General features: G+C 48.0%; 1 protein-coding gene across 1 annotated transcript in view; it reads right to left on the bottom strand.

Annotated features, from left to right (window-relative positions):
• Positions 1 to 27,693, bottom strand: part of CHRDL2 (chordin like 2) — a 65,527-nt gene that overhangs the window by 30,843 nt on the left and 6,991 nt on the right. The window contains exons 2-4 of the mRNA XM_034759711.1: positions 10,893 to 11,005; positions 9,473 to 9,566; positions 7,914 to 8,056 (exon numbers count right to left, since the gene is read on the bottom strand). Coding sequence (XP_034615602.1) covers positions 7,914 to 8,056; positions 9,473 to 9,566; positions 10,893 to 11,005 — 350 coding nt within the window. The remainder of the gene's footprint in view (positions 1 to 7,913; positions 8,057 to 9,472; positions 9,567 to 10,892; positions 11,006 to 27,693) is intronic.

Below are 27,693 nucleotides of genomic sequence, written 5' to 3' on the forward strand. Positions count from 1 at the left end.
AAGCATTTTCAGATGTAGTGGTTAAAAGTGTTATAGAAGAGCTAGGTATCGCTGTCATAATGAAGCACCCTTCCCCAGCTTTGTTTCTAAGTGTACAGTCCTTGGGACAGATCCTCAGCTGGTCATAGAATCATAGAATGTCAGGGTTGGAAGGGACCTCAAGAGGTCATCTAGTCCAACCCTCTGCTCAAAGCAGGACCAACACCAACTAAATCATCCCAGCCAGGGCTTTGTCAAGCCTGACCTTAAAAACCTCTAAGGAAGGAGATTCCACCACCTCCCTAGGTAACCCATTCCAGTGCTTCACCACCCTCCTAGTGAAAAAGTTTTTCTTAATATCCAACCTAAACCTCCCCAACTGCAACTTGAGACCATTACTCCTTGTTCTGTCATCAGGTACCACTGAGAACAATCTAGATCCATCCTCTTTGGAACCCCCTTTCAGGTAGTTGAAGGCTGCTATCAAATCCCCCCTCATTCTTCTCTTCTGCAAACTAAACAATCCCAGTTCCCTCAGCCTCTCCTCATAAGTCATGTGCTCCAACCCCCTAATCATTTTTGTTGCCCTCCGCTGGACTCTTTCCAATTTTCCCACATCCTTCTTGTAGTGTGGGGCCCAAAACTGGACACAGTACTCCAGATGAGGCCTCACCAATGTTGAATAGAGGGGAACGATCACATCCCTCGATCTGCTGGCAATGCCCCTACTTCTACAGCCCAAAATGCCGTTAGCCTTCTTGGCAACAAGGGCACACTGCTGACTCATATCCAGTGTAAACTGATAGCACACTATTGACTTCAATGGAGCTTAACTGATCGACACCACCTAAGGATCAGGCTCTGCAGTCTTTGTCCACTAGGGAAAGAAATCATGACCAGTCCCCAGCCACCAGACAGGACCAGAATCAAGCATTGTTGCATTGTATTGTATAGCACATGCTCAAATGAGTGTGCGTGGTAGGGCCCTGCCCACACTGAGATGGGAAACTCTTTGGGGCAGGGACAGGGTTGATCTTCTACAGTGTGTGAACAGTGCCTAGTACACCCCTAGCGCTGCCATCACATCAACAACAATTGCCACCATGCGACTGTATAAATAGATTTCACTAGCAGGGTCCTAGCATATTTCTGATGAGTGTGGTCAGATCTTGGGCTTGAGAACTGTGCTACGAAAACTGCATGATGGAGAACAGGGGTTAAAAGCAGCCAAGCTAGGCTGATTGGGGAAGCAGCCACAGGGGTGGTCGGTGCCGGTGAGTCTTGCTTTGCTACAGAAGGGAATCGATTATAGCCGGGTTTGATAAGCATGATTCTCAGGGGAAAACGTCTCTGCCCAATTGACTAGGGAAACCGGGCTAGACGCCTGCTAGCAACAGCCATGTTTAACCAGCATCATAGCCAGCCACATTCTCATTCCATACCCATTCACCCCCAGATTTGTGGGGAATCCAGATGGGAAATGGAGTTTGGAATCTGAGCCCAGATCTGGATCCAAATTTCACAGCTCTGCTCTATCTCTATATTGGGTCAATCCAAACCCCCAGAACCAAGCACTTCCAACAATCTGTCATCTGGATCCAGAGATGGATTTTGTGGTTTAGACTCACCAATACTTATTATTGGTAGGAGGTGGCCTGGAAAAGATCAGTGGTCTATGGATAAATCTGAATAATGGGCTAACTTCAGCCTTGTTGTAAGCAAGCACAATTCCACTGCAGACAATGGAGTTTCATCCATTTGCCCCACGGCTGAATTTGGCCCATTATGCAGAATGCAAGTTAGAAATCAGAGAGAGATGGTATGAGGCTTTTACACCATCCCAGCCCCTTAGATATCAGGGACCTCTCCCCCTTGCATTGGGTCAGGGATAGTTTTCATTGTACCTATAGCATCCCAACTGAGGATAGTTAAACTAACTGTGAACGTCTCTAGATCCTTTGACAGCTTCTTCCACTGCCAGGTGAGAACAGACAAGGGTGTGGTGTGTAGGTGAATGGGGATAAGAAGAAAGCAAGTCTTGTGAATCAATGGATCTGAACTGAACCACTCTACACTACAAAACTCAGTTGACTTTGTTCCGTCGATATACGGCCCCCGCAGTAATTAAATTGGTTTTGCGTGTCCACACTAGCTCCTTCTGTCGGCGGTGCACGACCTCACCAGGAGTGCATGTCCCGGATGTCAGTGTGGGGTATTGACAGCCAGAGCCTCACCGCCCAGGGCTGACAGCTGGAGCCACGCCGGGCTGATACCCAGGAGCTGGAGCCCAGCTCCGACTGTCAGCGCCAGGTGGCGGGGCTCTGCCTGTCAACTGCCAGGCACTGACAGCCAGAATAGTCAACACAGCGTCTACACTGACACTACGTCGACCTAACTACACCAACCTAACGCTATGCCTCTCTTGGAGGTGGGGTTATTAAGTCAGTTTAATGGGCGACTTACATCGGCGGGAGCAACATTGGAGTGTAGACGCTTACAGAGTTAGGTCTACATAAACTGCCTTACATCCATCTAACTCTGTAGTGTAGACCAGGGCTCAACAAAGACAAGGTGAATGAGGTAATATCCTTTATTGGACCAATTTCTGTTGGTGGGAAAGACAAGCTTTCAAGCCACAGGTTTCGTCTACACTACAGACCTAAATCGGGATAACTACCTCACTCGGGGATGTGAAAAAGCCAGTTAGGGTTAGATTGTGGTAATTACCCATAAATCCAGTGTCCCTGTTCAGTCCATGATTTTTAGGCCATGTCTACACTGGCACTTATGTCAGCAAAACTTCTGTAGCTCAGAGCTGTGAAAAAACACACCCCAGAGTGACAGAATTTCGCCGGCATAAGCACTCGTGTGCACAGCGCTATGTCAGCGGGAGACGCTCTCCTACCGCCGCTCGTGGAAGTGGGCGAGTTCTCTCCCATCGGCATAATGTGGCTACATGAGCGATCTTACAGCAATGAAGATTTATTGGTACAGCTGTGCCACTGTAGGCTTGCTAGTGTAGACATGGCCTCAGTGTCTAGTGGGTACAGAATGTTGTAATTAGCCATAAATCCAGTGTCTCTGTTCAGTCCATGATTTTTTGTGTCTAGCAGAGTTATGAATGTAACAGAGACACTGGATTTATGGCTTATTACAACAATCTGTAACCACTAACCCCCTCTTTTTGTTTTAGGACCTCAGAGATGTTAACAGGCCACGCTATCTTAATGGTCCCTTAGAATACGTGGTAACTACTATGCTAAACAATCTGTTCCATCTTGTCTTTAGCTGTGACACTCTGGGTACCTTTCCCAGACCTGAAAAAGAGCTCTGTGTGGCTCAAAAGCTTGTCTCTCTCCCCAGCAGAAGTTGGTCCAATAAAAGATATTACCTCCCCCACCTCATCTCTCTAATATCCTGGGACTCCACTCAGCAAAGACAGCCTTGAGCCAAACGCTGCTTTTGGGTCAGGGATGTAAATCCAGACTATCTCCACTGACTTCAGTGCTGCTGGAATTTGGCCCTTGCTTGTTTTTAGGTCACGGATGACTGTTTCCTTATTTACCCTTGAGAATGTCAGGTCGCTGCTTAAAGCTGCCTATGTATGGGCCAAGTGGAAGAGAGGCAAATGCCATAAATAAAAGAATTTATGCCAAAGGCCATGCACTTGGTGCAGTTTTCAAAGAGGTTAGTTAGACCAGCTGTTCCTGCAGCTGTTTCAGCAACTGGCAATATTAGACAAGACCAATCACAATCCTACTGGTGCCTGGCTTCATTGTGATCATTTTATTTTCCCCTTAGCGTCCAAGACATTATCCCACTGAATAAACAGAGAACCAGAGAAAAGCAATCCAACGCATCTAGCAAGTACGTACAAACCTGGGAGTTCTTGATCAGCGGTGTCACAAAAAGCAGATGAGACAGTAAAACCAAATGCTGCGGTGATATATAATTGTTGACAGAAGCATCCCTCTCCATTTGTATATATTTCACACATACAAATATATACACAACCTTTGGGTCTGGTTCTCCTCTCATCAGCAAGGGCATCAATCAGGCGTTATGCTGGTATAAAATTGGTGTAAATACGAGAAGAACCAGCCCCATCAGTTATATAATTTGTATGTCTCGTGTCTATCTGTCTATCTCTATGTGCCAGGTTTGGCCATCCTTATTCATGCTGAGTAAGTCAGTTTAAGTGTAAGGCACCTTAGTGAGGACCAAGGACCTGGCCCTGTTAGCGCAGGGGTAAATGACTACACATGGTGCAAGACAACAACAAATCAAGCCCTCATATTGTTTCAAATGAATTTTTGCGTGACTTCACTGCAGTTGATCGATGTGAAATTGACAGTCCGGAAGACTAAGCCCCTTCTATTTATCTATAGAGCAGCGACACCCAGGCAGTACTAGCACTAGTTTACCATCCCCACTGTCCATGGCTTACTCAGTCCTTGGCTTCTCCACAGAGACTTCCAACAAGGGAGCTACTGTCCAATGTGATGAGGAGACCCATCCATTAGGAACTGGTCTGAGACCAAGAACTCATTCCACGTGGTCTTCCCAAGAACCTTCAAGTAGTAACGACTTCTGGATGCTCTCATGCTGAACTTGATCTGGAGTTGAAAGGCTCCACACCCTATTACAACCCCATAAGCCATCTGGCCCCCTTTAATATCTTTATATAATAAATGGAATGAAAGCAATCTCTGTACAGAACTCTCCTTTTTATGGCTTTGGGACATGCAGAGAGAGGTTATTGATGCTTGGAATGTTACCATATGTCTTCCAAGTTTAGAGTGGTTGTTGCTCTGCTGTTTTATGTTCTACTCCTGGAGAAATGGGAAAGATGAGAAGAAGCCACTCAATCTATCCCCAGACACTCAGCTTACTGGCAGCATCACACCTTAGACATCCATCTTTGGGCCTTACAATGGACAAACTGTGCGCTCGCCAGTCTAATAAAGAGTTCAAAAAGCAAACGGGAGTTGGGATGCGGTTTTCAACAGGCCGTTAACACTATCTGTTGCAAAGACAGGGTAAAACACTGTGGCAGAAGGCTACCAGAGCCAAGCCAAGTCCCTGTCTGAGTCTGCTCCTGGGCTTTCAGGCTTTCTGGGAAGAAAAATATTCATCAAATGCCCATTGGCAATGTTTGCAAACTGAAAGACAAGATGATCCACTACCAATGATTTGCTCTTCAGCAGCTAAACAGAGATCACACAAAGTAGCTAAGACTATCTCTGATGACAGGAGTCTGTTCACAGCCAATGCCTCATAATGACAGAGGGTCATAACACCCACAACACTGGGGTCACCAGTTGAGGAGAATCACAGTAGTTCACTATAGAATCGGCCTTGAAAGCAAAAGATACAGCCTCTTGCAGGGTTTTCTGCCACAAATGGTCCCAAACTCACGGCTGTAAAGCAAGCCCCGGGTAGCAATGTAACTTACTAAGGTATGCAGTGCTGCTCTGGGCGTCAGTAACTTGCTTCTCACTGAAATCTGCACTTCAGCGTGGTAACGTAATGGCTTCAGTGGATTTCTAAGCACACAGGAGCCGTGTTGTGAAGGCGTTGGTGTACGGCCAAGCCTCCTCTTCCAAGTGCTTCCATCTACACAGTAATGCTTCTATCCCAGCAAGGTCTCTGTGGTAAACTCCAATGGGTGATTCCAAGCCATCCCCTCTGCTGGTCTTAACTTTGGATGTTTACAATCAGATGGACAAGGCGCTAGAAAACGGACAGTAAGGAGCAATCTTGCACTGGTAGCAGGGTAGATCTTTTGGATCTTTTAAGAAGCTGTTATTTAGTCAGGGTATGGTCAGAAGTTTTTGGAGGGCCCTTCGTCTTCCCAGGTGAAAAGTCCTGCCATCCAAGACCTGCCATCCTTACTCACGCTGAGTGGCACCTTACTTCACGAGTAATCCCATTGAAAACAATGGTGACTGCTTGTGGAAGGAAAATACTAAGCGTAAGCAAGGGGGGCTAAAATCTGGTCCTAATACACTCTTCATATCTTCACACTCAACAGGCAGATTCTGCTCTTGGTTACTATTCTATTTCTATTCTGTTCTAGCCAGATTCATATCCCCCCCTGATCTCTGTCGTGTCTGAGCGCCTTCCAGTCGGGCATTAAGTGATGTGACCAACATGTGTTATGTGTGACCCGTTCTCTCTCTCTCTCAACCTCTCCCCATTGGGAGAATTGTGTGTGCAGTGCAGTGTTTTGTTTGGGGGTGTTGTGGGGGCATTTTTTGCAATGTCCATGCTGCTCTGTGTTCGTATCAGAGAAGGCAAGTGGAAGAAGTTCATCTTGCACTGGGAGCAGAAGGTAGTGAGGTTTGCGATCAATCTTAGATCCTGGGGGAGTTCATCTCACAGTCCCGGACCACCGCCTGAGAAAGTTCTGAATAGATGAGCTTTAAATTCTTTCGAGCCAGGGTGAAGTTGTCAACCCTGGTCTTCATCCTGGAGCTTTAGGCTCTTTTAGATATCCTGGGTTGTGACGGGATGAACCAAACCCACACTGGTTCAGCAGGGGTTAACCACACTCTGTGTGCCAAGGAGACCATGCCCCCTCATCTCTGCTGGGCATGCTCCAGTTGGAATCTAGATATTAAAGGGAGCAACTCAGCTCAGTCGGGGCTGACCAGCAAAGGCGCTGCATGCTCCTGCGGAGGGACCCGCCGACACTCCAGTTCGCAGAGGCCAGCCAGCAAGGGATGACCAATGACCCTTAAGCACCCAATGCTGCAGAGAGAGGAGAGGCCATGGGACTCCGAAGACAACTAGCCACGGAGGAACGGGTAGGAAATAACCCTGGGGAACTTAACAGGGAAACAGACATAGAACCGGGGCTTGGCTTAGCATGTTTTAGTAGGATCCCCACTGAGCAGGTGGCGGGCAACCCCACCACCACCAGGGCCCTGGGCTGGGACTCAGTGGAGTAGGGAGGGCCCAGATCCCCCTACCCTGGCTGCCACCACCCCAAGGCACAGCCCACCTCTCCAGCCACTCCTGGCCCAGGCCACGCTGCCCTGCTGGTCAAGGGTAGCCCTACTGAGTCAGGCCACTGGCCACACACCCCTGCAGAGGAGGGCATCCATATTGACTCTGGCCACTAGGCCATGCAGCTCTGCGAGGGAGGGCACCCTATTAACCCCAACCATTAGACTGTACTGCTCAGAAGCCAAGGGCAGTCATCCAGACTCAGCTATGGGGTTGTAATGACCCCACCACTCTCCCCAAAGGGTGGTGGGGTGTACCAACCCAGTGACATGGGCCCAGGCCATTGAGCGAGCACCTTGAAGACAAGGACTGAGACTTTGAATTTGACTCAATACTGTGTTGTAAACCCAAAGAGACTCAACTGAAATCAATGGGATTACTCTGTATTGACGCCAGTGTAAGAGATCAGAATCCAGTCCTAGGTGTTGGTCAGCCAGAGAACTCCTGTCTCTCATCAAGTCTGATCGTTCTCATGTAACAGGGAAGGATCTGAATCTCCTCTCACTTATGCAGGTTTTACTCCATTGTGACTCCATTGACTGCAATGGAAGATCTTCCAGTTTACACCAGCATAAGATCAGAATTCCTATCCAAAGGGACAGGCTCTGATACACTACCTGATGCCACTGAATAGTCCTACGGAAGCCAATGGGACTACTCATGGAGCGAGGTACTATTCAACATAGGGATGGCTACCAGAATCAGCTCATGGGGAATAACATTGCCAGGCCAGCCGTGCCCGGTGGGAGCACCCCTTACGGAGCTGAGCTGGAATAGCTGGTCAGATTATTGTGATACTGCTGTAGTGACATAAAGGTTAAAACACAACGATTGGCATTCCCTGACCACGTCCTCTCCCTTCAAACCCATGCCCACCTGACAGATAAAGCATTGCGACTCCCTTTGATTCAAAAATAGCTTACGGAGCAGCTGCACTGTACACACTGATTTGGCTGCCGAGAAGGGAAGAGTTCGCTCGTGGTAAACATCTCCCCTGGTTGGTAGGTTGTCCCGTTGTACTGGCAAGACTTCACAGGCGCCCGGAGACCAGACGGCGTGTGCGGCTCTACAGGGGGAGAGGAGGAACAGCAACAGCCCGGCTGAGTCTCGTCACTTCCCAGGCCCGGCATGCAGGACCTGAAACCCTGACGCTAAACAGATCCACTCGCCTCCACTGACACTGCTCTGAATAATGGGAAGCTGGGACCATCTTCCAGGGGAGATGTAAACATGGAACACTTTTATCAGCCCTCCCTCAGCCCTGGATCTCCGCCTGGAAGGGAGCCCATAGAGACAGTTTGCTCTGCCTCGCTGTGAGATTATTGTTAATCTTAAAAGTAGAGTTAGATTGCCAAAGACACGCCCATAGTAAAAGGGAAGGACTGGTGGATAAGGAAGCCACATTCCTTCCCTTTCTCCCCTTGGCTTCAGAGGGGAGTGAGCAGCTGCTTCCCTGCCCCGGCAGCACGTTCTTCCCCACAATGCAGGGAAGGGGGCAGGGAATGAGGGGAGCCTGGATTCTGTCCCCTACCCCCACCAATGCACCAGACATGGCCCATCTGCCCCGGGTAGCCTGCTCACAGGTGTAAGGGAGGATTCTTAACACCCCACATCCATCCCTATGTGAGCACGTTTTCTAAGCCACAATGCAGCGCTATAAGTTTGGAGCAGGGGAGTGACGAAAACCAACAGGGTTTTTGGCTCAGATTTCCACATTTTCCCGTCCTTTCACACAACGGCCCGGACGGCGCGTCTGTTTCAAACAGTGAGGTGGCATAATAATAGTTTGTTCCTCTGCAGCGACGTTGGCCATGAAAGCTCGTTACACACAGTAATCCCAGTGCCCCCATGAGACGGTCCCCACTTTGCAGAGGGATACACTGGGACAGAGAGGCTAAGGGTGTGTCTTCATTGCAGAGTTAATACGGGAGATCGGCACCTGGCTTTGCGCATCCAGTTCAGCCTCGCCTGGGTGGGTGTGTGCCCACTGCCTCCCCGCAAAAAGTCCTGTGATCCAGGTGCTATTTCCAGCCCTGCCTCACTGTGAGGCACTGAGTGGGTCTCAGGGCCACCCTGCGCTGCTGTGAAATGGGGACAACAATTTGTGCCCGCTTTCACCAAGTGTTTTGACATCGCTGGGGACAAATGGGGCTCTGTGCGCCAGCCCCTCTGCTGGTGAAATTGGCACAGCTCCATTAATGTCCTGTGCTGACAGCAGTCGGTGATCTGGCTCTATTGGGCATTATCTCTTCTGGGTTTACACAGATCCCAGCACACAGGAGCCCCATTCCCGCTTGGGCTTTTGGACCCTCTCCTAATATAAATATTTAGAGCTAAGAACAATGTTATAAGTGCAGAGCGTTGTTACGATTCCTGTTTTCCTCACGCCCTGACTGTCCAAAAGCAGAAGCATCTAGAGAAACCGAGCTCCCAGAGAAACAGAAATGTGGAACAAAGAAATCTGCTCCAGAAATCCACTTACCTGCACAGCGAGGGCAGCACTGCTGTGGGTCAGTGACAGGCTTTACGCAATGCAGGGCTGGGCACTGGATTTGGTAACAGCTCACATTCACATTCTGTTTGCAGGGAGAGAGAACAGGGCTGCTCAGGGACAAAAATCCTTCCCCCACAGGCCTTTATGAAGATGCTGCCTTATTTGGCCTTTTGGACTGAGCCAGAAATGGAAGGCACTAGGCTGAGTTACCTCAGCTTAGGGTTTGGGCCATTGTATTTAAATTGTTGGGTAGCACCACGAGCTGCTAACCAGCATATGATCCTTGACAAGTACAATGATTATGAGACTGTCTAACCAGTTACTAGAGGGGCCAGCTGGCTTGCAAACATTCTGCCCTGTGCACCGATCCTGTCAGATCTCCCTGTTCATCCAAACGGTGCAAAGCCTCTGCACTGCTTGACTCTTCACTAAGTTGATCTGGTCCAATAGGCTCCGTGGTCTTGTACCTGGGGCACTGCTGTGGGACGCAGGAGACCTGAGATCTACTCCTCGCTCTGCCTGTGACCTTAGGCCAGGCACTTCTCATCTCTGTGGCGCTGCTTCCCCTCCCACCCTTGGCCAGAAGCAGAGGATGGATCACCTGATGATTTTCTGTTCGTTCCCTCTGAAGCACCTGACATTGGCCGCTGTTGGATGGCAGGATACTGGGCTAGATGGACCTTTGATCTGACCCAGTATGGCCATTCTTATGTTCTTATGCCTATTTAGACTGTCAGGTTTATGGGACTCTCTCTTATGTGTTTGTGCAGGGCTTAGCACAATGGAGCCTCAGTCTTCTTTGGGGAATGTCATCCTTTGCTCCTGGCCCTGGCCCCAGGGACCCATGTGTTTGTCACTCTAGACAGGATCTTCCTGTGTCTAGGAGGACTGAACCTGGGAGAAAATGCAGAAGCTCTAGCTTGTACAGTACACAGCTAATCTCCTCAGCAGGAGGAGCTGCTGCAAGGCCATCACCCCCTGTACTCCAGTCCCTCCATTAGCTCCCAGCCCACTTCCATTGCTAGTCCAGGGCCCTGTCCCTGAACATCAAAGCCCTCAATGGGTCAGGACCCCACCGCATCTCCACCCATAATCCACCAACGTGGCTTCCCGCCTCTGGGACAATGCAGAAGCTGTGAGAGCCAGTGATAAAGCTTCACCATCCAGGGGATTCAGTTGTGGAACGAGTTTCCAAAAAGGATTAGGCTAATCCAGCAGCTGGTTACCCTAAAGGCAACTGCAAGACCCTTCTCTTTGATAGAGTTTGCCACCATAACTGGACTGATTAAAGGCCGCCAAAGCAAGGTTAATGCCCAGCGGCCCACTATAAACAAGTCTGGTAACAGCACCATTGACACCTGTTCTCATACTGTAGATCAGCACGACCAATTAGACTGTTAAGCTATACCTCCAAACAGGTGCATCGGATGCAGTACGTCAGCCCCTGAGGTTCCAAGTAGGGATGCCAGCTCTCTCCTGGACCGTACTTCTTGCCATTAAAATCACAGAACATATCTGGACCTGAAAATCAAACAGATGGACGTTATGCATGAGACGGGAGCGCTCTTGGAAATGCATTCTCCTTCCCCAATTGACCGGCAGGGCTGAGCCAATACTTCCTAGGGTCCATGTTAAGATGCAAACCTGAGCTTTTCGACTCAGAGTGTGTAACCTGGTGTTCCGGGCACTGACCCATGGGACACCCACATTCAAGTCCCTGCTCTGCCTGCTTCAGAACAGAGTTTTCCATCCCAGATCGCTCTAAATCAGGCACAGCAGGATCTCCCACATCCCAGATCAGGGCCTTAACCACCCAGCCATGCAACATCAGTCTTTTTTTACCAGAAACTGTGGAAACTGATACATCTCTGGATGTATGCAGTGTTGTTGTAGCCGTGTCGGTCCCAGGATATTAGAGAGACAAGGTGAGTGAGGTAATATCTTTTACCTCACCAACAGAAGTTGGTCCAACAGAAGATATTACCTCACCCACCTTGTCACTCTAACATCTTTGGACAACGTTTAGGCTTCAATGAAACAACAGCTTGTGGTGAAATTTCATTTCATTGGCAATGTTCCAACCGGCTGTTTTTCACCCTCATCTTGGATGCCCCGTGCTGTGTTCCCAGCAACACCGCCAGGATAAGGTGTCGGGTAGAGAGATCTGAGATGGCATTATGTATGGGCCATCAGTGTTACAGTCTGGGACACATGTGGCCAGAACAGAGTCAACTTCAGAGTGTCTCAGCTTGCAGGACATGCAAGGTTTAATCCAGACACTGAGTGAGACGCAGTGTTGCCAACTCTCATGATTTTGTCATGAGACTCATGATGATTATTGTTTTCCTTAAAGCCCCAGCTCCTGGAGTCAAGTGAATATGTGATGATTTCAGCCTTCGTTCTTAAAGAAAAAGTAAATTTCTAGCCCTTGTGGCTTTGGAGAAAGCTTCAAAATGTGACCCAGTGCCCCCTAAAGTTTCAAAAAGCAGAAGGCAAATAAAAAGAACACCAAATCGATTATTTGTACATAATCTCATGATTTTAAAGCCAATCTTATGATATTTGGCGAGCCTGACTCATGATTTTTGAACATTTGGGATTGGCAATACTGTGAGAGAAAGAGAAGGACAGAGGGCAGATGAAGAAGCAAGATAGGAACGGACAAGCCAGCTGAAAAAACATTGAGGTTTTTTTGCAAAATATGTAGACAAAAATGAAAATGGTTTTGCTTCCATGGAAATTTTTCCTCAAAAATTTTCAGGTTTTCCTTGAAGAAAAAACAAAGAATCAAAAACTGAACATTTGTCAGGTTTTTTGGTTCTGAAAATTTCTGGGGATGCGGGGATTTTTTTTTTTTTATTCTTTATTTTTGTGGTTTCATTTTTAGGGATTTTTGGTCAAAAATCAGAAAATTTCGAGAAAACAATGTTTTTCAGAACTTTTTTCACGTCTTCAGAAAAGCCACTTTATGAAAGAAAAACTTCAACTGCCCCAGCCTCTAATAAGAACTGGTGCTGTGCAGCTACGAAGCTGTGGACAAGCAGTTAAGGTCTCCAGACACCCCCTCTGAGGTAGGTGGGTATAATCACTGACACACTGGGAACAAAAGAGTCCTGACTTGTAGCCCCCTGCTCTAAACCCAAGATAATTCTCTCGGCCCCTTTTCAGTAGCAGTCGCAAACCACTGTGTACAGTGCAGACCTTTGTCTGATCCTTTGCACCATATGTGCCCCCAGCACAGACAGGCCTTACCAGGGATCAGACTGGCTCTGCAGTCAGGAGAGATTTGTTCCATCCCCCCAAGCATTTCTTAACAGAGCCAACCAGTCTCTGCCAATGTGGATGTCTGTGGGAGCGAGAGCTGCTGAGATTGGGAAACTGCTCTCTCACTCCATCCCATAACATGCTGTGAAGTCGCTGTAGATTTAAATGTAGTGGGCCAGATCCATCCCAGGCATCACTCTAATGACTTCACTGGTGTTGGACCAAATTCATCCCTTGGGTTATTCCACTGTCTTCACTGAGTGCAGGTGAATTTGGCCCAGCACTTGTCTCCATGTAAAGAGAATTCTGTGCTGTGGGATGGTAAAAGGAGCCTTGCAGTTGTGGGACCGTTAGTCAGCGTAGCCTTCTGGCTCATGACTGTTTCACATCAGTAGGGCGATCTGAAACCACTTTTAGCTGAAGGTTGTTACGTTTCAGCTGTTCTTTGTCTCTTTAGACAGGCGCTGACTGTGAGGTCATACAGTAGCGAGCACAATGGGGTCCTGATCTTAGCGAGGGCAACTAGCTGCTGCTGTGACACAAATAATAATAATAGTAGTAATGCACAAGGATAAATGGTGTTAGTGCTCCAGGATACCACAAGCGGCGATACCGTCCCCTGACATTTTCAGGGAAGAATTTTCCCTCATCAGTGTCTTTTTAGAAAGGGGCTATATTCCAATCCCCTAGCTCCTGCGGATTTCCTTGGGATTATTAAGGTTCAATGTCAGCAACGGGTATCACGTTAGAGTAGCTGCAGTGTCTCAAACTACCCTGCAAACTGAGACACTCACGAGTAAAGGCCCCTTTTGAACAAGTGGGTCTGAGTCTCTGTGTTCCTCGGTTTCCATGGGCCTGGTTTTCAGAGGCACTGAGCCCACACAGCTGCCACAGACCTCAAGCAGAGTCACGAGTCCCTCAGTACGAGGGGAAATCAGGGAAAGCTGGCCTAAGAGACAGGGAGTCAGTGGCAGAGCTGGGACCCCAGGACAGTCATTGACTTTGTCACATGCTAAGGACCCTGCTGAGGCTTTTCCTGCCTAGCCATGCTGCAAGGGGCTCCGGGGACCACACCAGCAGCTGCTCCCAGAGCCCTGGTGCGCTTTGGAGGGACAGCAAGCACTTCCTCCTTCCCAGCCCTGACCCTCCAGCCTAGTCTGACATCCCCCATGTCCTTTGGCTGCGCAGCCCCACTTGCAGTCCTGACCCCCGCTGCTTGTGCGCAGGGTCTCTTCCCTGCAGGTGCACAGGAAGAGGGAGGTGGCGTCTTTTCTGCTCAGGAGCATCCAGAATCCGGGTTTAACCCCTTAACAGCTGCCGTAGGGAACCGGCCAATGGATAAGGAGAAAGGGCTGCACTCACCACCTGGACCAGTCAGACCCTTGGACTGAGGAGCCCTCTCGTATTTTAATCTGGGTTCGCTCCAAACTTCTAAGCCCAGCACTGCAGCCTCCCTTGCGCATGGGGAGAATCCTGGAGGGGGCTCCCCACATTGCACTCAGCATTGGCTAGCGGGATGGCTGCTGAACAGTGCAGCACACTGAGACCCACTCCCACAAGGCTCCTGAACTCTGCCAGCTTGCCGAGGCCAAGGAATCAGACACCTGACTGAGCTCAGCGCTGCCACTCAGCCACAGGACTGGAGCCTCCTTCCCTCATCTTTACTGTGCCTCCGAGGACACTTTGTCAGCAGTTACAGCAGCTACATTTGGGACAGGATAACCTGAAGAATACGTTCAATGGGCCCAATTCACTAACACTCAATGGCACCTCCTTGCACCACATGGCTCCCTGCACCCTTTCCACTATTACCCCTGGTTCCCACCTCCTGATTGGGACCCATGTCCCCACCCCTCTTACTTTCATAGGGCTCTGGCATTTGAGCCCCCAGCTTAATGAGGTACTTTCAGCTGAGGGTGACCCCCTCATTTGGGACTAGTTAAGCACAGTTCTGCTTCCCTGTATTCATACAATAAAGACAACACCATTGATAACAGCATCTCACTACCCCGGCATTCAGCACTAAAGTGATTTGTAACCCAACACCAGGCAAATTCGATCACTTTGAACAACACAGCTCTATCTGCTGGATATCTTGGCAGAGTAGGTGTGTTCATGTAAATACAGTTTGCTCCCAGAGTCTCTCCCCCTCCCAGCTAGCTGTCAGGAGAGAACTCATTCAGACCCTGCTTACACGTACAACACTAATGTCTTTCAATAAACTAGAGTTAAGGATGGTCTTGGGATTAAGCATTGGAGTAGGACGGAGGAGGGCCAAAGACTTCCTGAGTGACCCTGGTTGAGTCACATATAAGCTTCAGTTCCCTGTCTGTAGGGCCAGTAATCCTGTCTTGTCTACTTAGATTGTAAAATGATTCTCATGTACGGGGGGAATCATCAGCAGTTCTCTCATACCAGGTTTGCAGCCTGTCTGCACTTCTAGAGCGTGGCTTAGAATCTCATCTACTCTTTTCCACCCAGTGTTTCTTCTTAGATTTCAATACAGGAAACGGAGCACAGAAACAGCACACTTTTGCGCCAGTGTCTGAAATGCCCATACACCCTGAAATAATAATATTCACAGCAGGGCTGGCCAAAACTGTGCTGACAGAAAATTGGGGTTTTGACAAAACAATTTTTTTGGGTGGAAAGTGTCTGTTTTCTTGGAAACTTTTCCATTGAAAAAAAAATGAAAATCAAAAATGTTCCAATTTTTGGCCAAACATTTTTCAGTTTGGGGCAATTTCTGGCTTTAAAAGTTCAGCCAAAACCCCCTGAAAAAAATCAAACATTTTTGGACGGAGAATTGCTGAAAACCAAAAAAACATTTTCAGGTTTTTGACCAAAAGTTTAAATTGTCCTCAGGAAAAAAGCCATTGTCCAGCCAGCATTAAACTCACAGGTCTATATATTGCAGAAGCCTAAAAGCTAGGGCCCATATCCTGCTTCCGTTGAAGTCCATGGCAAAACTCTTATTGACTTGAATGGGAATTTTCCCCAATGACAGACATATAGGTTGGATAATAGTACATATGAATGACTGAAAACTGACTGTTGCATATGGCCAGGAGAAAATGTGATTCAACCTCTGTTACCATATAGTATAGTAAAAGATACTACACATGTGTGTGCATGCGTTGTTTGATATGATCACTTGATCCGAGTCAGCCTGATCTCAGTTACACCTGTGTAAATCTGGAGATTCTCCACCAGAACCAGTGCAAATGCTCCAGATTCAGATTGGCATAACTGAGATCAGAATCTGGCTAGAAGCATGCCCACTTCAATGCATGCCAACAGGCAGGCAGTCCTAGAGACCGAGTGGCTTATGCTCTGTCATCAATAAGTACACACTTGTCACTGTATGTTATTAGCTGTTTAAAAGTGCTTAAGCCACCCTACATATTTCAGGTGATTAAAAAGGTTATGTCATCAGGAGGATTTAAGGTGGCTCCGGTGATGATGTTGCCATAAGGCAGCTGAAATTCTTATGCCACCTTAAGGATTTACAATGCTTTAAAATCTTACCCCAGTCTGGGGCTGTCCCGTGGTTCCAGGAGGTACTGACTGATGTCTTCACTTTCAAAGGCGCCGTGCCCAACCCCCACTGACCATCAGTGGGAGTCAGGTGCCTTTAAAACTCTGCCCTTTCAGCACTTGGGGTGAAATCCTAGCCCATTGAAGTCAATGGCATTGACTTCACCAGGATCTCACCCTCAGGCTGCAGCAGGGACCTTTGAAGGATACAAATGACCAGCTCTGGTCCCAAAGCCCAGCTGCTCAGAAGCCAGCCTCCCTTTTTGTGAACAGAGGTGAGCTGCCTGGCTGCTTCTTCTCCTAAAATGTCCTAGCGCCTGTTCCGCCATGAGGAGCCCTGGCATCTGCTCCACAGCGCACAACACCCACGTTGACATAACACTCCAACTGGCCCTATATCCTCCCTGTGGAACAAACACCCGTGCTGCAGTCCGGGGAGCTGCGCCAGGGAAGCTGCCTTGTACATGGAGGGATGTGTCACACCTTGTAGGCACATTCCCCTACCAGCAGAAAGCAAGATGAGCTCAAATCTTGCCACTTTCAGCATCAAGTGGATAATCGTTTCTCTGCTTGGGCATCCCCCTCAGGACCAATATCTGGAGAAAGGTACCTGCCCGGAAGCTGCTGCAGTAACAGATGAGAGGGAAGATTGAAAAAAACGGGTTTGTTTAGTCTGGAGACAAGAACACTGAGAGGGGACATGATAACAGTTTTCAAGTACATAAAAGGTTGTTACAAGGAGGAGGGAGAAAAATTATTCTCCTTAACCTCTGAGGGTAGGATAAGAAGCAATGGGCTTAAACTGCAGCAAGGGAGGTTTAGGTTGGACATTAGGAAAAACTTCCTAACTGTCAGGGTGGTTAAGCACTGGAATAAATTGCCTAGGGAGATTGTGGAATCACCATCACTGGAGATTTTTAAAAACAGGTTAGACAAACATTTGTCCGAGATCGTGTAGGCCAGTGGTTCTCAATCTGGGGGTACGCAGAGATCTTCCAGGAGATACACCAACTCATCTAGATATTTGCCTAGTTTTACAACAGGCTACATAAAAAGCACTAGCAAAGTTAGTCCAAACTAACATTTCATACAGACAATGACTTGTTTATACTGCTCTATCTACTATACGCTGAAATGTAAGTATTATATTTATATTCCAATTGATTTATTTTATAATTATATGGTAAAAATGAGAAAATAAGCAATTTTCCAGTAATAGTGCACTGTGACATTTTTGTATTTTTATGTCTGATTTTATAGGTTTTAAGTAATATGAAACTTGGGGGTACACACAACAAATCAGAATCCTGAAAGTAGTATAGTAGTCTGGAAAGGTTGAGAGACACTGATGTACGTCAGTGGTTCCCAAACTTTTCCTGTCGTCCCCCGCACACCAGTAATGGAATCTGTCTATGCCCCCCCCCATTACTGCTCAGCAAGGGAGCTTGAGCTGAAGGTGGAGTTTGGAGCAGAACTGGGGATGGGGAAGGAGCTGGGGCAAGAGGCAGAACTGATCTGGGGGTGGAGAGAGAATGGGGGCAGAGCTGGGCTGGGAGCGGAGCAGGGGCTGGAGCAGGACTGGGTGGTGCTCCCTCCCTGCCCCCTGTGGGGGCTGCTCGGGCCCCACTATGCGCCCCCCCAAAAAAGTTCCTCCACGCCCCCGTGTGGGGCATGCCCCACAGTTTGGGGACCACTGGTCTAGCTAATACTTAGTCCTGCCATGAGTGCAGGGTGCTGGATTAGATGACCTCTCGAGGCCCTTTCAGTCCTATGATTCTATGAATCTATGAATTGCACTTTGGCAGTGGAAGGCCAGGTAATGTGGTGGAGATGCTGCTGGTTGGGTACTTGGAAGGACTTGGTTCTAGTCCCAGATCTGCCCATGACCTTGGCCAACTCACTTTACCTCCGCTTCTCTTCTCACCCTTTGTCTGGTGGTCTATTTGGAGCATAAGCTCTTCAGGCCAAGACTGTCTCTCATCATGTGTTTGGCGACTGCATCACAATGGGGCCTCCAGACACTGCTGTGACACGTAATAACGACCAGTTAGTAAAGCGGTGGAAGTCCTTTCTGACTGAATCCTGCTGTTCTAGGTATAACATTTGGCATCTAGGTACATTACTGCGGTGATGGGCAAAGTGGATGACCTCTATCCGTTGCACCGTACCTTAAAAATAGAGGCAGACATTGAGACACAGTTGCCCTCGATTCCTTGAACAGAACAGGGCCATGGAGATACCTGGTATATACAGCACTATAATTACACAGAACCAAACAGAGACAGAAGTGAGGTTTTAAAATGGAGCTACAAGCACAGCGTAACCCTCTTTCACCTCACTGAATTGCAACTTTATTTCCATGTGAATGCGTCTCCGCAGGAGCCATAGTGGATTTTAGAGCTTCCTGAGGATTAAACCCACCTCTGTGTTAAGACCACCTTTTGTTAGTCCCTTAAGTGACTGCACAAAAACCAGGCTTTACGGTCCATGTTTAATGTGATACAATGGCCGCATTGTCAATTACAGCAGAAAATTCCATTACAAACAGAATGGCATTCAGTGTTGATGCAGACGTTTGCACTGCATTCTGGGTGGATCTTTGGGGGTCTCCATTCTCTCCAAGTCTGTGGTCGTTCAGTTCCCAAAACCACTCACATAACTCACGCCAAACCAGACAAATCAACAAACTCATCTTTCCCACCCCGATGGTTCGGAACGACGAGGTCTTAGAGCAAATGACCAATGGCACAAGGACTGTGTTTATCTACGCAACTGCAGGAAACTAGTAAAAAAAAAATAATTTTCAAAAGGGTGAATAATGACTTCATTTTTCCCTGCTTGCAGCATCTTAATGAATTATGCTGAAGATGAAGAAATATAGTTACCTTAATATGACATAGCTTTGCTAAGCTAGCAGGCTCCCCATGCCAATTGGCTGGATGGTTTAAATGTTTAATCACTCGTCTTTCACAAGTGGAACCCTGGTTTGAATCCAGCCCTAGAAAGCAAGCCTGATTAATGTCTGTAAAGGTCCTGCCATTAAAATTACAAAGAACTGGTAGTTTCAGGCACCCGTAGACACTTGTCCGCATCTCAGCAGCACTCCAGTGCATAGTTGGCAGCAAGCGCATGGATGTTTGGTTAAAGGTGATCCAGAGATGTAATGAAGGAGGAGGCTTAGAAGCTTCAAGGTTCAGATCATTTTTTCCCATGCCAGTATAATAATTTCATTTTCATAGGTCAAATGTTGGACATCTTCCCAATTTGCTCTGAGCGAAAAGCCATTTGTGGCTGTAAATTGCCACTTGGGCTCCAGTCTCCTTATTTATTGCCGTCTTCAGCAATAACACCCTCACAAAAGTCACGTTGTTTTACAAAAAGAGGATTTTCATGGTGAAGACTTTCAAATATTAAATACCAAATGAAAAACCGTAACCTGGTTTCCCATTCCAATGGCTTTCACTGGTTTTCCTTACGGCGGCCCACATGTCCCCCTCTGAAGGAGGAGAAAACAGGACGGCCTTCACCCTTAAATCAGCACAAGTGGGAGCGCCACCATGGAACTCTCTCTGATGATCTGTGGAGCTGGGGCTGCGGAGGTTTGGAGGAGTCACTTCAGGGTCTGGAGCTGGAGAGCAATGGTTGGATGGGCAAACTCCCTTTTGCAGATGAGGACATCTTCCCTCTAGGCTCACAGCCCGGCTGGGAGAGAGGGTAGAATGGTATGGTCCTGGGAGCCAAAGCCAATAGGATGTGCAGCAGGGGAACAAGAATAATACTTAGCAATTATCTTCCATAGATCTCAAAGCACTTTGCAAAGGAGCATCGTTAGTCCCATTTTACAGATGGGGAAACTGAGACTCAGAAGAGTTAAGTGACTTGCCCAAACTCACACACTGAGCTCTCATGATTCCCAGTCTGCCTAATCCCCAGGCCTCACAGTGAAGTGAGGGTCAGAGACCCACTCAGTGGTACGCCAGGGTCCACATTGTTCTGTGTGGATTTCTCTGCAGATTCACTGGCGTAACTGGTACAAAATCCTCCCTTCTCACCAGCAAGGAGAACCTGTGTCTTTACGTGATACCTGCTACCTTACTGCATTTGGGGTGCTTGCTTTATGCTTCTGCAGGAGAGTAGCATATGGCCCAAGGCATGCTAATTCCCAGTGTGGCTAATGTTTAAACAAGGTCTTGCTCCAGCAGCCTCCTGCAAGGAAGTCCCAAAGCCAAATCTGAGATGTGCCCAGATCGGTGTCCATTTGCTGACACCAGAGGGCAGGATTATGATAGCAGGGCAGGATCCGGCAGAAAGAGAGCTTGAGCTGGGAGGACGACAATTCTTCATGAAAAACAAATTGTTTGGGCCAGATTCTCATCCCCGTGCTCATGTTGAGTAGCACCATGGATAGCCACAGAGCAGCCACCTTATGTGAGGGAGCATTTTACTCCCACTTTGTGCCAGCATAAAGAACTCCACAAGGTTTAAAGCAATGGCTGTTCAAGCCTCTTCGTCTTCGCAGGCAGTGATAACAGTAACACTGACTCGCCTCCTTTCATTTTCATCAACTTTACTGGATGTCGTTCAGTGGAGTTACTCCAGATTTACACCAGTGTAAGAGACAGCAGAATTGGGCCCTTAGCATTTACAGATCACCTTACAAGCATCAGGTCCCTTCCCTACCGCTGCTCCCATTGGCTCCAATGGACATGCCTTGCCTAGACTAGCAAGACTCAGCCAGTGATTCCCCACCAAGCCCCTCAGTCCATCAGAGATGAGATTTGTTAATCTTACAGAATCATCGAATCATAGGCCTAGAAGGGACCTCAAGAGGTCAAAGAGTCCAGTCCCCTGCACTCATGGCAAGATCAGTGGGGCTCAGGTGGGCTCAGACTTCAGTCCCCCCCCTGGGGTCATGTAGTAATATTTATTGTCAGACGGGGGTCACGGTGCAATGAAGTTTGAGAACTCCTGATCTAGACCATCCCTGAGAGGTGTTTGTCTAACCTGTTCTTAAAAATCTCCAAGAATCTCCAGTCTTCCACTCGTGTTACAAGCCCTGGGCATTTTGGGCATGGAGGGGGGTTTGTTCACTGTTGGATCCTGAGGGGAGGTGGTGGCAGCTATTTATTTACGATGGATGGAGTGGCCTGCTATTAGTGTCATGGGGCAATGATTCCAGGTGGTTCGCTTTACCTGTTGTCCGGATGCCCAGTAGAGGGTGTGCCCCTGTTAGGTAGAATACATTCTTCGGTCCACGTTGAAAAGATAATGTAATAAATAAGCAATGTCACAGCCCTGTAAGGTACTGGCAGCCCCACCTTCCAGCTGAGGAGACGGAAGCCAAGGCACCTGTGAAGCCAATTCAGAAAGTGGCTGTGTCTGCTCCAGGTAGCCTACTCAAGGAGCTGAGAAGCTTCAGGAAGAGAGCTGTAGTGTTCAGGTTACCTCCCAGAGCCCCACACGTGGCTTCCTTGTTGCAGACGATAGAAATGTAACAAAAGAATTAAGATGCCACTCGCACCTGTTCCCCGCCATAGAGGCCTGGACTCAATAACCCTGGAGGCCACTTCTAGTCCTATGTCCTTCAACCGTCTTCTTAATCAGGTCATGTTTTTTTTGAGAGTGATCCTTTGGGGCCGTGTAAAGGCCTGTACCATCCCTGAATGCCCCTTTGTGTCCCGGTGGGGTGTGCCCCACCTTGATTTACCCAGATTGGGCAGCCGTGGGTTCGCTTTAACAGCCTGTGGCAAGGAGAAGCCACCATACACTAACAAAACGGCACATCCCCTTTTAATGAGGGTTCAGGACAGGAACAATCACAATACACAGTTCATGAGGGCCTCACCTCAGGGCCCTGGTTCAGAGCTGCCACACTTAACGTCCACCAAACAAAGTCTCTGAGTTGGATCAGGCTGGTCTCCGGGAGCCTGAGAGAGAACCCACCACCCACCTCTACTCCCCTCTCTCTCGCCTAGCTGCCTCTTTAAATAGCCCAGCCCTAGGGCAGGGCGGGGCCTCTTTCATTCCACACCGGGCTGTCATGGTGGTAAGCTCCAGCCTGTCCCTAAAGGGGCAGTGCACTCCTTCACCACCCCACTGGTGAGCCCAGTGAAGACAATGGCAGTTTTGTCATTGATTTCTCTGGGAGCAGGTGAGAGCTCCTTGTGCTGGGAACAGCACACAGAAGTTGGCCCTTTTTAATCATCCTGTGGTAGCTTGTGAGATGAGTGTCTGACTCCAGCAAAGGCCTTTGGCTCTCTCAAGATGGAATTCCATCTGCTTCAAGAAGGAGCAAGTTCTTCATCAAAACACAGCGGTCACTGACTGCCTCCTGAATGGCAAGCCTGGGGAGGCATTGCTTTCTGATTCTGACTAATGGACAATGCTGGATGGAAACGTCTCTCAGACCTTGAGCACTGCCACCAATGTGATCCCATGTATCCCCATGTTTTAAACACCCTAGGTAAAAACAGGCCATCCCATATCTCAGTCATGCCCATGCTTGTCCCTCTGCCCTTCAATGAATAATAATTAACCATAGGGGAAAAACAAAGACAACATAATCACTGCTATTTCAGACCTAGGCTTCCTGGATAGATCTCTGATTAGAAACCAATTCTGGAGTTCTACCAGAGGCTTTCTGTGTGACCTCAAGTGAATCACAGCCTCAGTACCCCATCTCTAAATTAGGGGAGTTGCAAATCCTAATTCCTTAGCGTTGGTAAAGTGGTTTTGATCTTCAAATAGAAGACAGAGAGAACTGCAGAGTAAACAATGGCCTCCCTCTAGACCCAGGTAAAGCTGTCAGGAAAGTACCTCTACATGTTCAGTGCTGACTAGCCCCTGCAAGGAACGTAACAATAGCCTATGAGGTCTGAAACTGAAATATCAAAAGAGGGGAAGCTCTCCCTGCTGTTTGCCATGTCCATGACGGACAGCTACAGCAAGCAGAAACCAGTGCATTGAAGAAGATCCCGTACTATGTGAATGTTCAAATCAACGTGTCTGGTCAACACTTGCTATTCTAGCCATTGAGGGTGCATCTACACAGCGAGCGGCAGCGAGTTTCAGAGCTTGGGTCAACAGACTTAGGCTCATGCTACAGTGCTAAAAAGAGCTGTGTAGACATTTGGGCTGGGGCTGGAGATCCGTCTCTAAAGCCCATCCCTCTCCCTAGGCTTCAGAGCCTAAACATATACAGCTGGTATATGAGCAAATCTCTCCACCCAGGCTCTGAGACTCGCTCGCTGAGTGGGTGCTTCTGTCGGCATAGCTAACGTCATTCAGGGAGATGGTGTTACTACACCGGTTGGACTATTGCTGTTGGCATACATTGTATCTACACCCGGGGGCTCTGCCTCTAGAACTATACCCATGAAGCTGGATCGGCAGAGCCCATGTAGCATAATCATGGCTTCCGTTGGGGACGACTGCCTAATTCAGTAAGGGGTGTTCTCAGGGACAAACCATTCAAATGTGGGTGTGGAAAAGAGCCTTCCCTAAGCTTAACCTGTTCGTCAGTCACAGACATGGTGCTCATATTTATAATAAGGAAAGAATCTGATTTGCTTTTTCCCTCTCTGTCTAGTGCAGACCTGGGTTCTATGTGCCGCTTTCTTAGGTTGCGGGAGGTCGTACATTCATCAGGTCTACAGCTGATGCAAATTGGCATGATTCCTTGACTTCACCAGAGCTGAAGATCTGGCCCTCAGTATTGCCTCTCTTTCAGGGGCAACAATCTCTTGCTCTAAGCTGAACCCACAAAGCCTTCATTTCATCTCCTAAATCATCATCTGCAGTGGAATGTAAACCTAGCTTTCGCCTGTGAAATATGACCAGATCCCAAAGAGCTCGATGTCACTGACCGAGCCATGGTGGGCAGGCCTAGTGGTGGAAGTGAGAGTTTGGCCTAACAGTCAGTGTTCAGGAAACAAGCCCAGGGTGAGTACCGGAGCAACAGGAGCCAAATGCCAGAGCTGGGGGTTAAACCAGTCGTAAGGCAGAGGTGGAGCCAGGGATCACTACTGGCCTGACAGAAGCCAAATGCCAGAACCAGAGGGTCAAGTACAGTCATAAGCCAGAGGCAGAGACAGGGATCCAAGCTAGCAGTCTGAGGCTGGAGGGAAGCGGGGGCTGGAGGGACTGGAACAAGGGCAAGCACAGCTAAAGGCATGGTACGCATCAAGCAGCCACTGATCTGGTGTAGGAGCCAGGCTTATAAGCAGGGCTGCTAAACCAGCAGCCAGTCAGGGTAGGGTGACCAGACAGCAAGTGTGAAAAATCAGGACAGGGCTGGGGGGTAATAGAAGCCTACATAAGAAAAAGACCCAAAAATCGTGACTGTCCCTATAAAATCGGGACATCTGGTCACCCTAAGTCAGGGGCTGGGCCATTCTGTCAATTCCAAGGCAGTGCAGCTAGCAGGGAAGTTAGTGGGAGCAGGCCAGCAGCTGGTCCTGGCTGGTCTGGTCCCTGACACTCTGGGTTACAGAAGTCATGATCACAGCTCTCAGCAGTTTATCCCCACCAAATCTCTGAAGGTTTGGAGGTTTGTGTACCGTTACCGCTGACTTGAGATAGGGACATGGGAGAAACTCACAGTTAAGCTTTGCTGACCCACATCTCAGCTTTAGTAAAGCTTTTGATACGATGTCATATGACCGTCTCATAACCAAACTAAGAAATACAGCCTAGATGAACCTACTATAAGATGAGTGCATAACGGTTGAAAAAGCATTCCCACAGAGTAGTTATCAACAGTTCGCAGTCAAGCTGGAAGGGCATATCGAGTGGGGTTCTGCAGGGATTGGGTGCCTGTTCTACTCAGTATCTTCATAAATGATTTGGATAATGGCATAGAGAGTGCACGTATAACATTTGCGGATGATACCACGATAGGAGGGGTTACAAGCATTTTAAAGGATAGGGTTATAATTCAAAATGATCTGGACAAACTGGACAAACGGTCTGAAATAACTAGGATGAAATTCAGTAAGGACAAATGCAAAGTACTACACTTAGGAAAGAATAATCAGTTGTGCAAACACAAAATGGGAAACGACTGCCTTGGAAGGAGTACTGCAGAGAAGGATCTGGGGATTATAGTGAATCACAAACTAAATATGAATCAACAATGTAATACTGTTGCAAAAAAAACTGAACAACATTCTGAGATGTATTAGCAGGAGTGTTGTAAGCAAGGCACAAGAAGCAATTCTTCACTGATAAGACTCAACTGGAGTATTGTGCCCAGTTCTGGGCACCACATTTCAGGAAAGATATGGACAAATCGGAGAAAGTCCAGAGGAGAGCAACAAAAATGATTAATGGTCTAGACAACATGACCTATGAGGAAAGACTGAATAATTGGGTTTGTTTAGGCTGGAGAAGAGAAGACTGAGGTGGCATAGGATAACAGACTTCAAGTAGGTAAAAGGTTGTTATAAAGAGGAGGGAGATCAATTGTTCTCCTTAACCACTGAGGACAGGATAAGAAGCAATGGGCTTAAATTGCGGCAAGGGAGACTTAGGTTAGACAATAGAAAAAACTTCTTAACCGTCAGGAACAAATTGCCTAGGGAGGTTGTGGAATCTCTATCACTGGAGGTTTTTAAGAACAGGTTAGACAAACACCTATCAGGGAGGGTCTAGATAACACTTAGAATATCAGGCTTGGAAGGGACCTCAGAAGGTCATCTAGTCTAAGCCCCTGCTCAAAGCAGGACCAATCCCCAGACAGATTTTTGCCCCCTCAAGGGTTGAACTCACAATCCTGGGTTTAGCAGGCCAGTGTACAAACCACTGAGCTATCCCTCCCACCTTAGCTCTGCTTCAGTGCAGGGGACTGAACTGGATGACCTATCGAGGTCCCTTCCAGTCCTACATTTCTGCAAGTCAGAAATCCAGCAATCCAATAATCCTTCACAATGGACCAGCTCTTCAACTGGTGTAAATGGCATAGCTCCACTGATTTCAACAGATCTTCATCAGTTTACATAAGCTCAGGCTATGGCCCAAAGCACGTACAATGCAGTGCATCCATTTCCAATGCTGCTCCTGTATCCAGCGAGTTATGGACTGGGCCAGCCAAATGAAAGAGACTGTCTAAGAATGTGCATTTATTGGTCAGCTTGTCTGTCATTGTAGCAAGTGCTGAGTTGACAGTGGCATGGTTGGACTGAAAGTCCGTAGACACGGCCAGGCGGTTAGGGGAGAGGCCCTGTTGGGCAGGTTCCCAAGCCCACATGCCAGGTTATTAACAAAAAAAGTGTGTGTAGCTGTTATTGAAACATAATGTTATGGCTATAAAAAGAGTCGACCTACTCAGGGTGAGCTGTGTTTTCATTTTACTTCTGTCTGGGCATATTAAATGATCAAGAATAAAATTTACTGAAGGTCCACGTCACCCACACATACACACACAACCCCTTGCCTCTGGTTCCTCCAAACACTAGCAAGGGGATTGGCTGGGACACGTGAAATTCTGTATTACACTCCCAGCCCCTCCTGTATCAGACTGCGGAGAAGTCTCGTGCTCACTCGCAGATAAGTGGGCCTGAGTCTCCTCTCACTCCGGGGTCACATTGGTGTGACTCTGTGGGGTTACCCCAGTGTGAGGGAGGGGATAACTGGGCTCATTAAACCCATTATCCACACAAGGGGTGCCAAACACACAGACTTTCTCCTTACTCTTGCAAAGGGATTAGACCTATCAGAATACAAGGGACCTCCTGACTTGGGAGGGGAGCCCTTCTCAGCCAACAGGCCCATAAATTCTACATGGAGATCAGCTCTTCTATTCATGTGGCTGAAAATATTTCACTGGGCAGCTGTCCCCTCCCCCCCCCCATGCCCAACACATCCCAGGGGATTACCCCACCTCCACTCCCAACTTCTCAAATAGAATGTAGTAATAATCTCTTATGTTTTTCTTGGCCCTGTTCACCCTGAAGTGCTTTACAAGCTACTGTAGCTACAAGGTTCACTTTCCCCACCACATGCAGCCACTTCTGGGGAGAATCACAGCAGCCTTTAAACAATGGGCAGCTACCGCACACTAATGTGTAGGTGAGGGATTGAAGAAAATTACTGTATCCAATGGAAAAGAGATGGGGAATTCTAGGTAAGCAGCTATTAGAATTTAGCTGGGGTTCATACTCTTGTGAAAAGTGCCATGGAATCTCTAAGGACCATAAAATTAATGTTTCAAAATCTGAAATCAATGAAATGAGTTCAGTGGCGATACACTGAGGTAAATCCAGAGTAACTGTGAACCAGATCCTGCTCCCATTGAAATCAATGGAAACATTTCAACTGACTGCACTGGATCAGGCCTTCTATTCATGTATATTTCAATAGTCACAAAGAATCCATCCTCCTCTGGGCCTTTTCAGGCTTTTGTGTCAATC

Source organism: Trachemys scripta, chromosome 1, assembly GCF_013100865.1.
Source record: "Trachemys scripta elegans isolate TJP31775 chromosome 1, CAS_Tse_1.0, whole genome shotgun sequence".
NCBI lineage: Eukaryota > Metazoa > Chordata > Testudines > Emydidae > Trachemys > Trachemys scripta.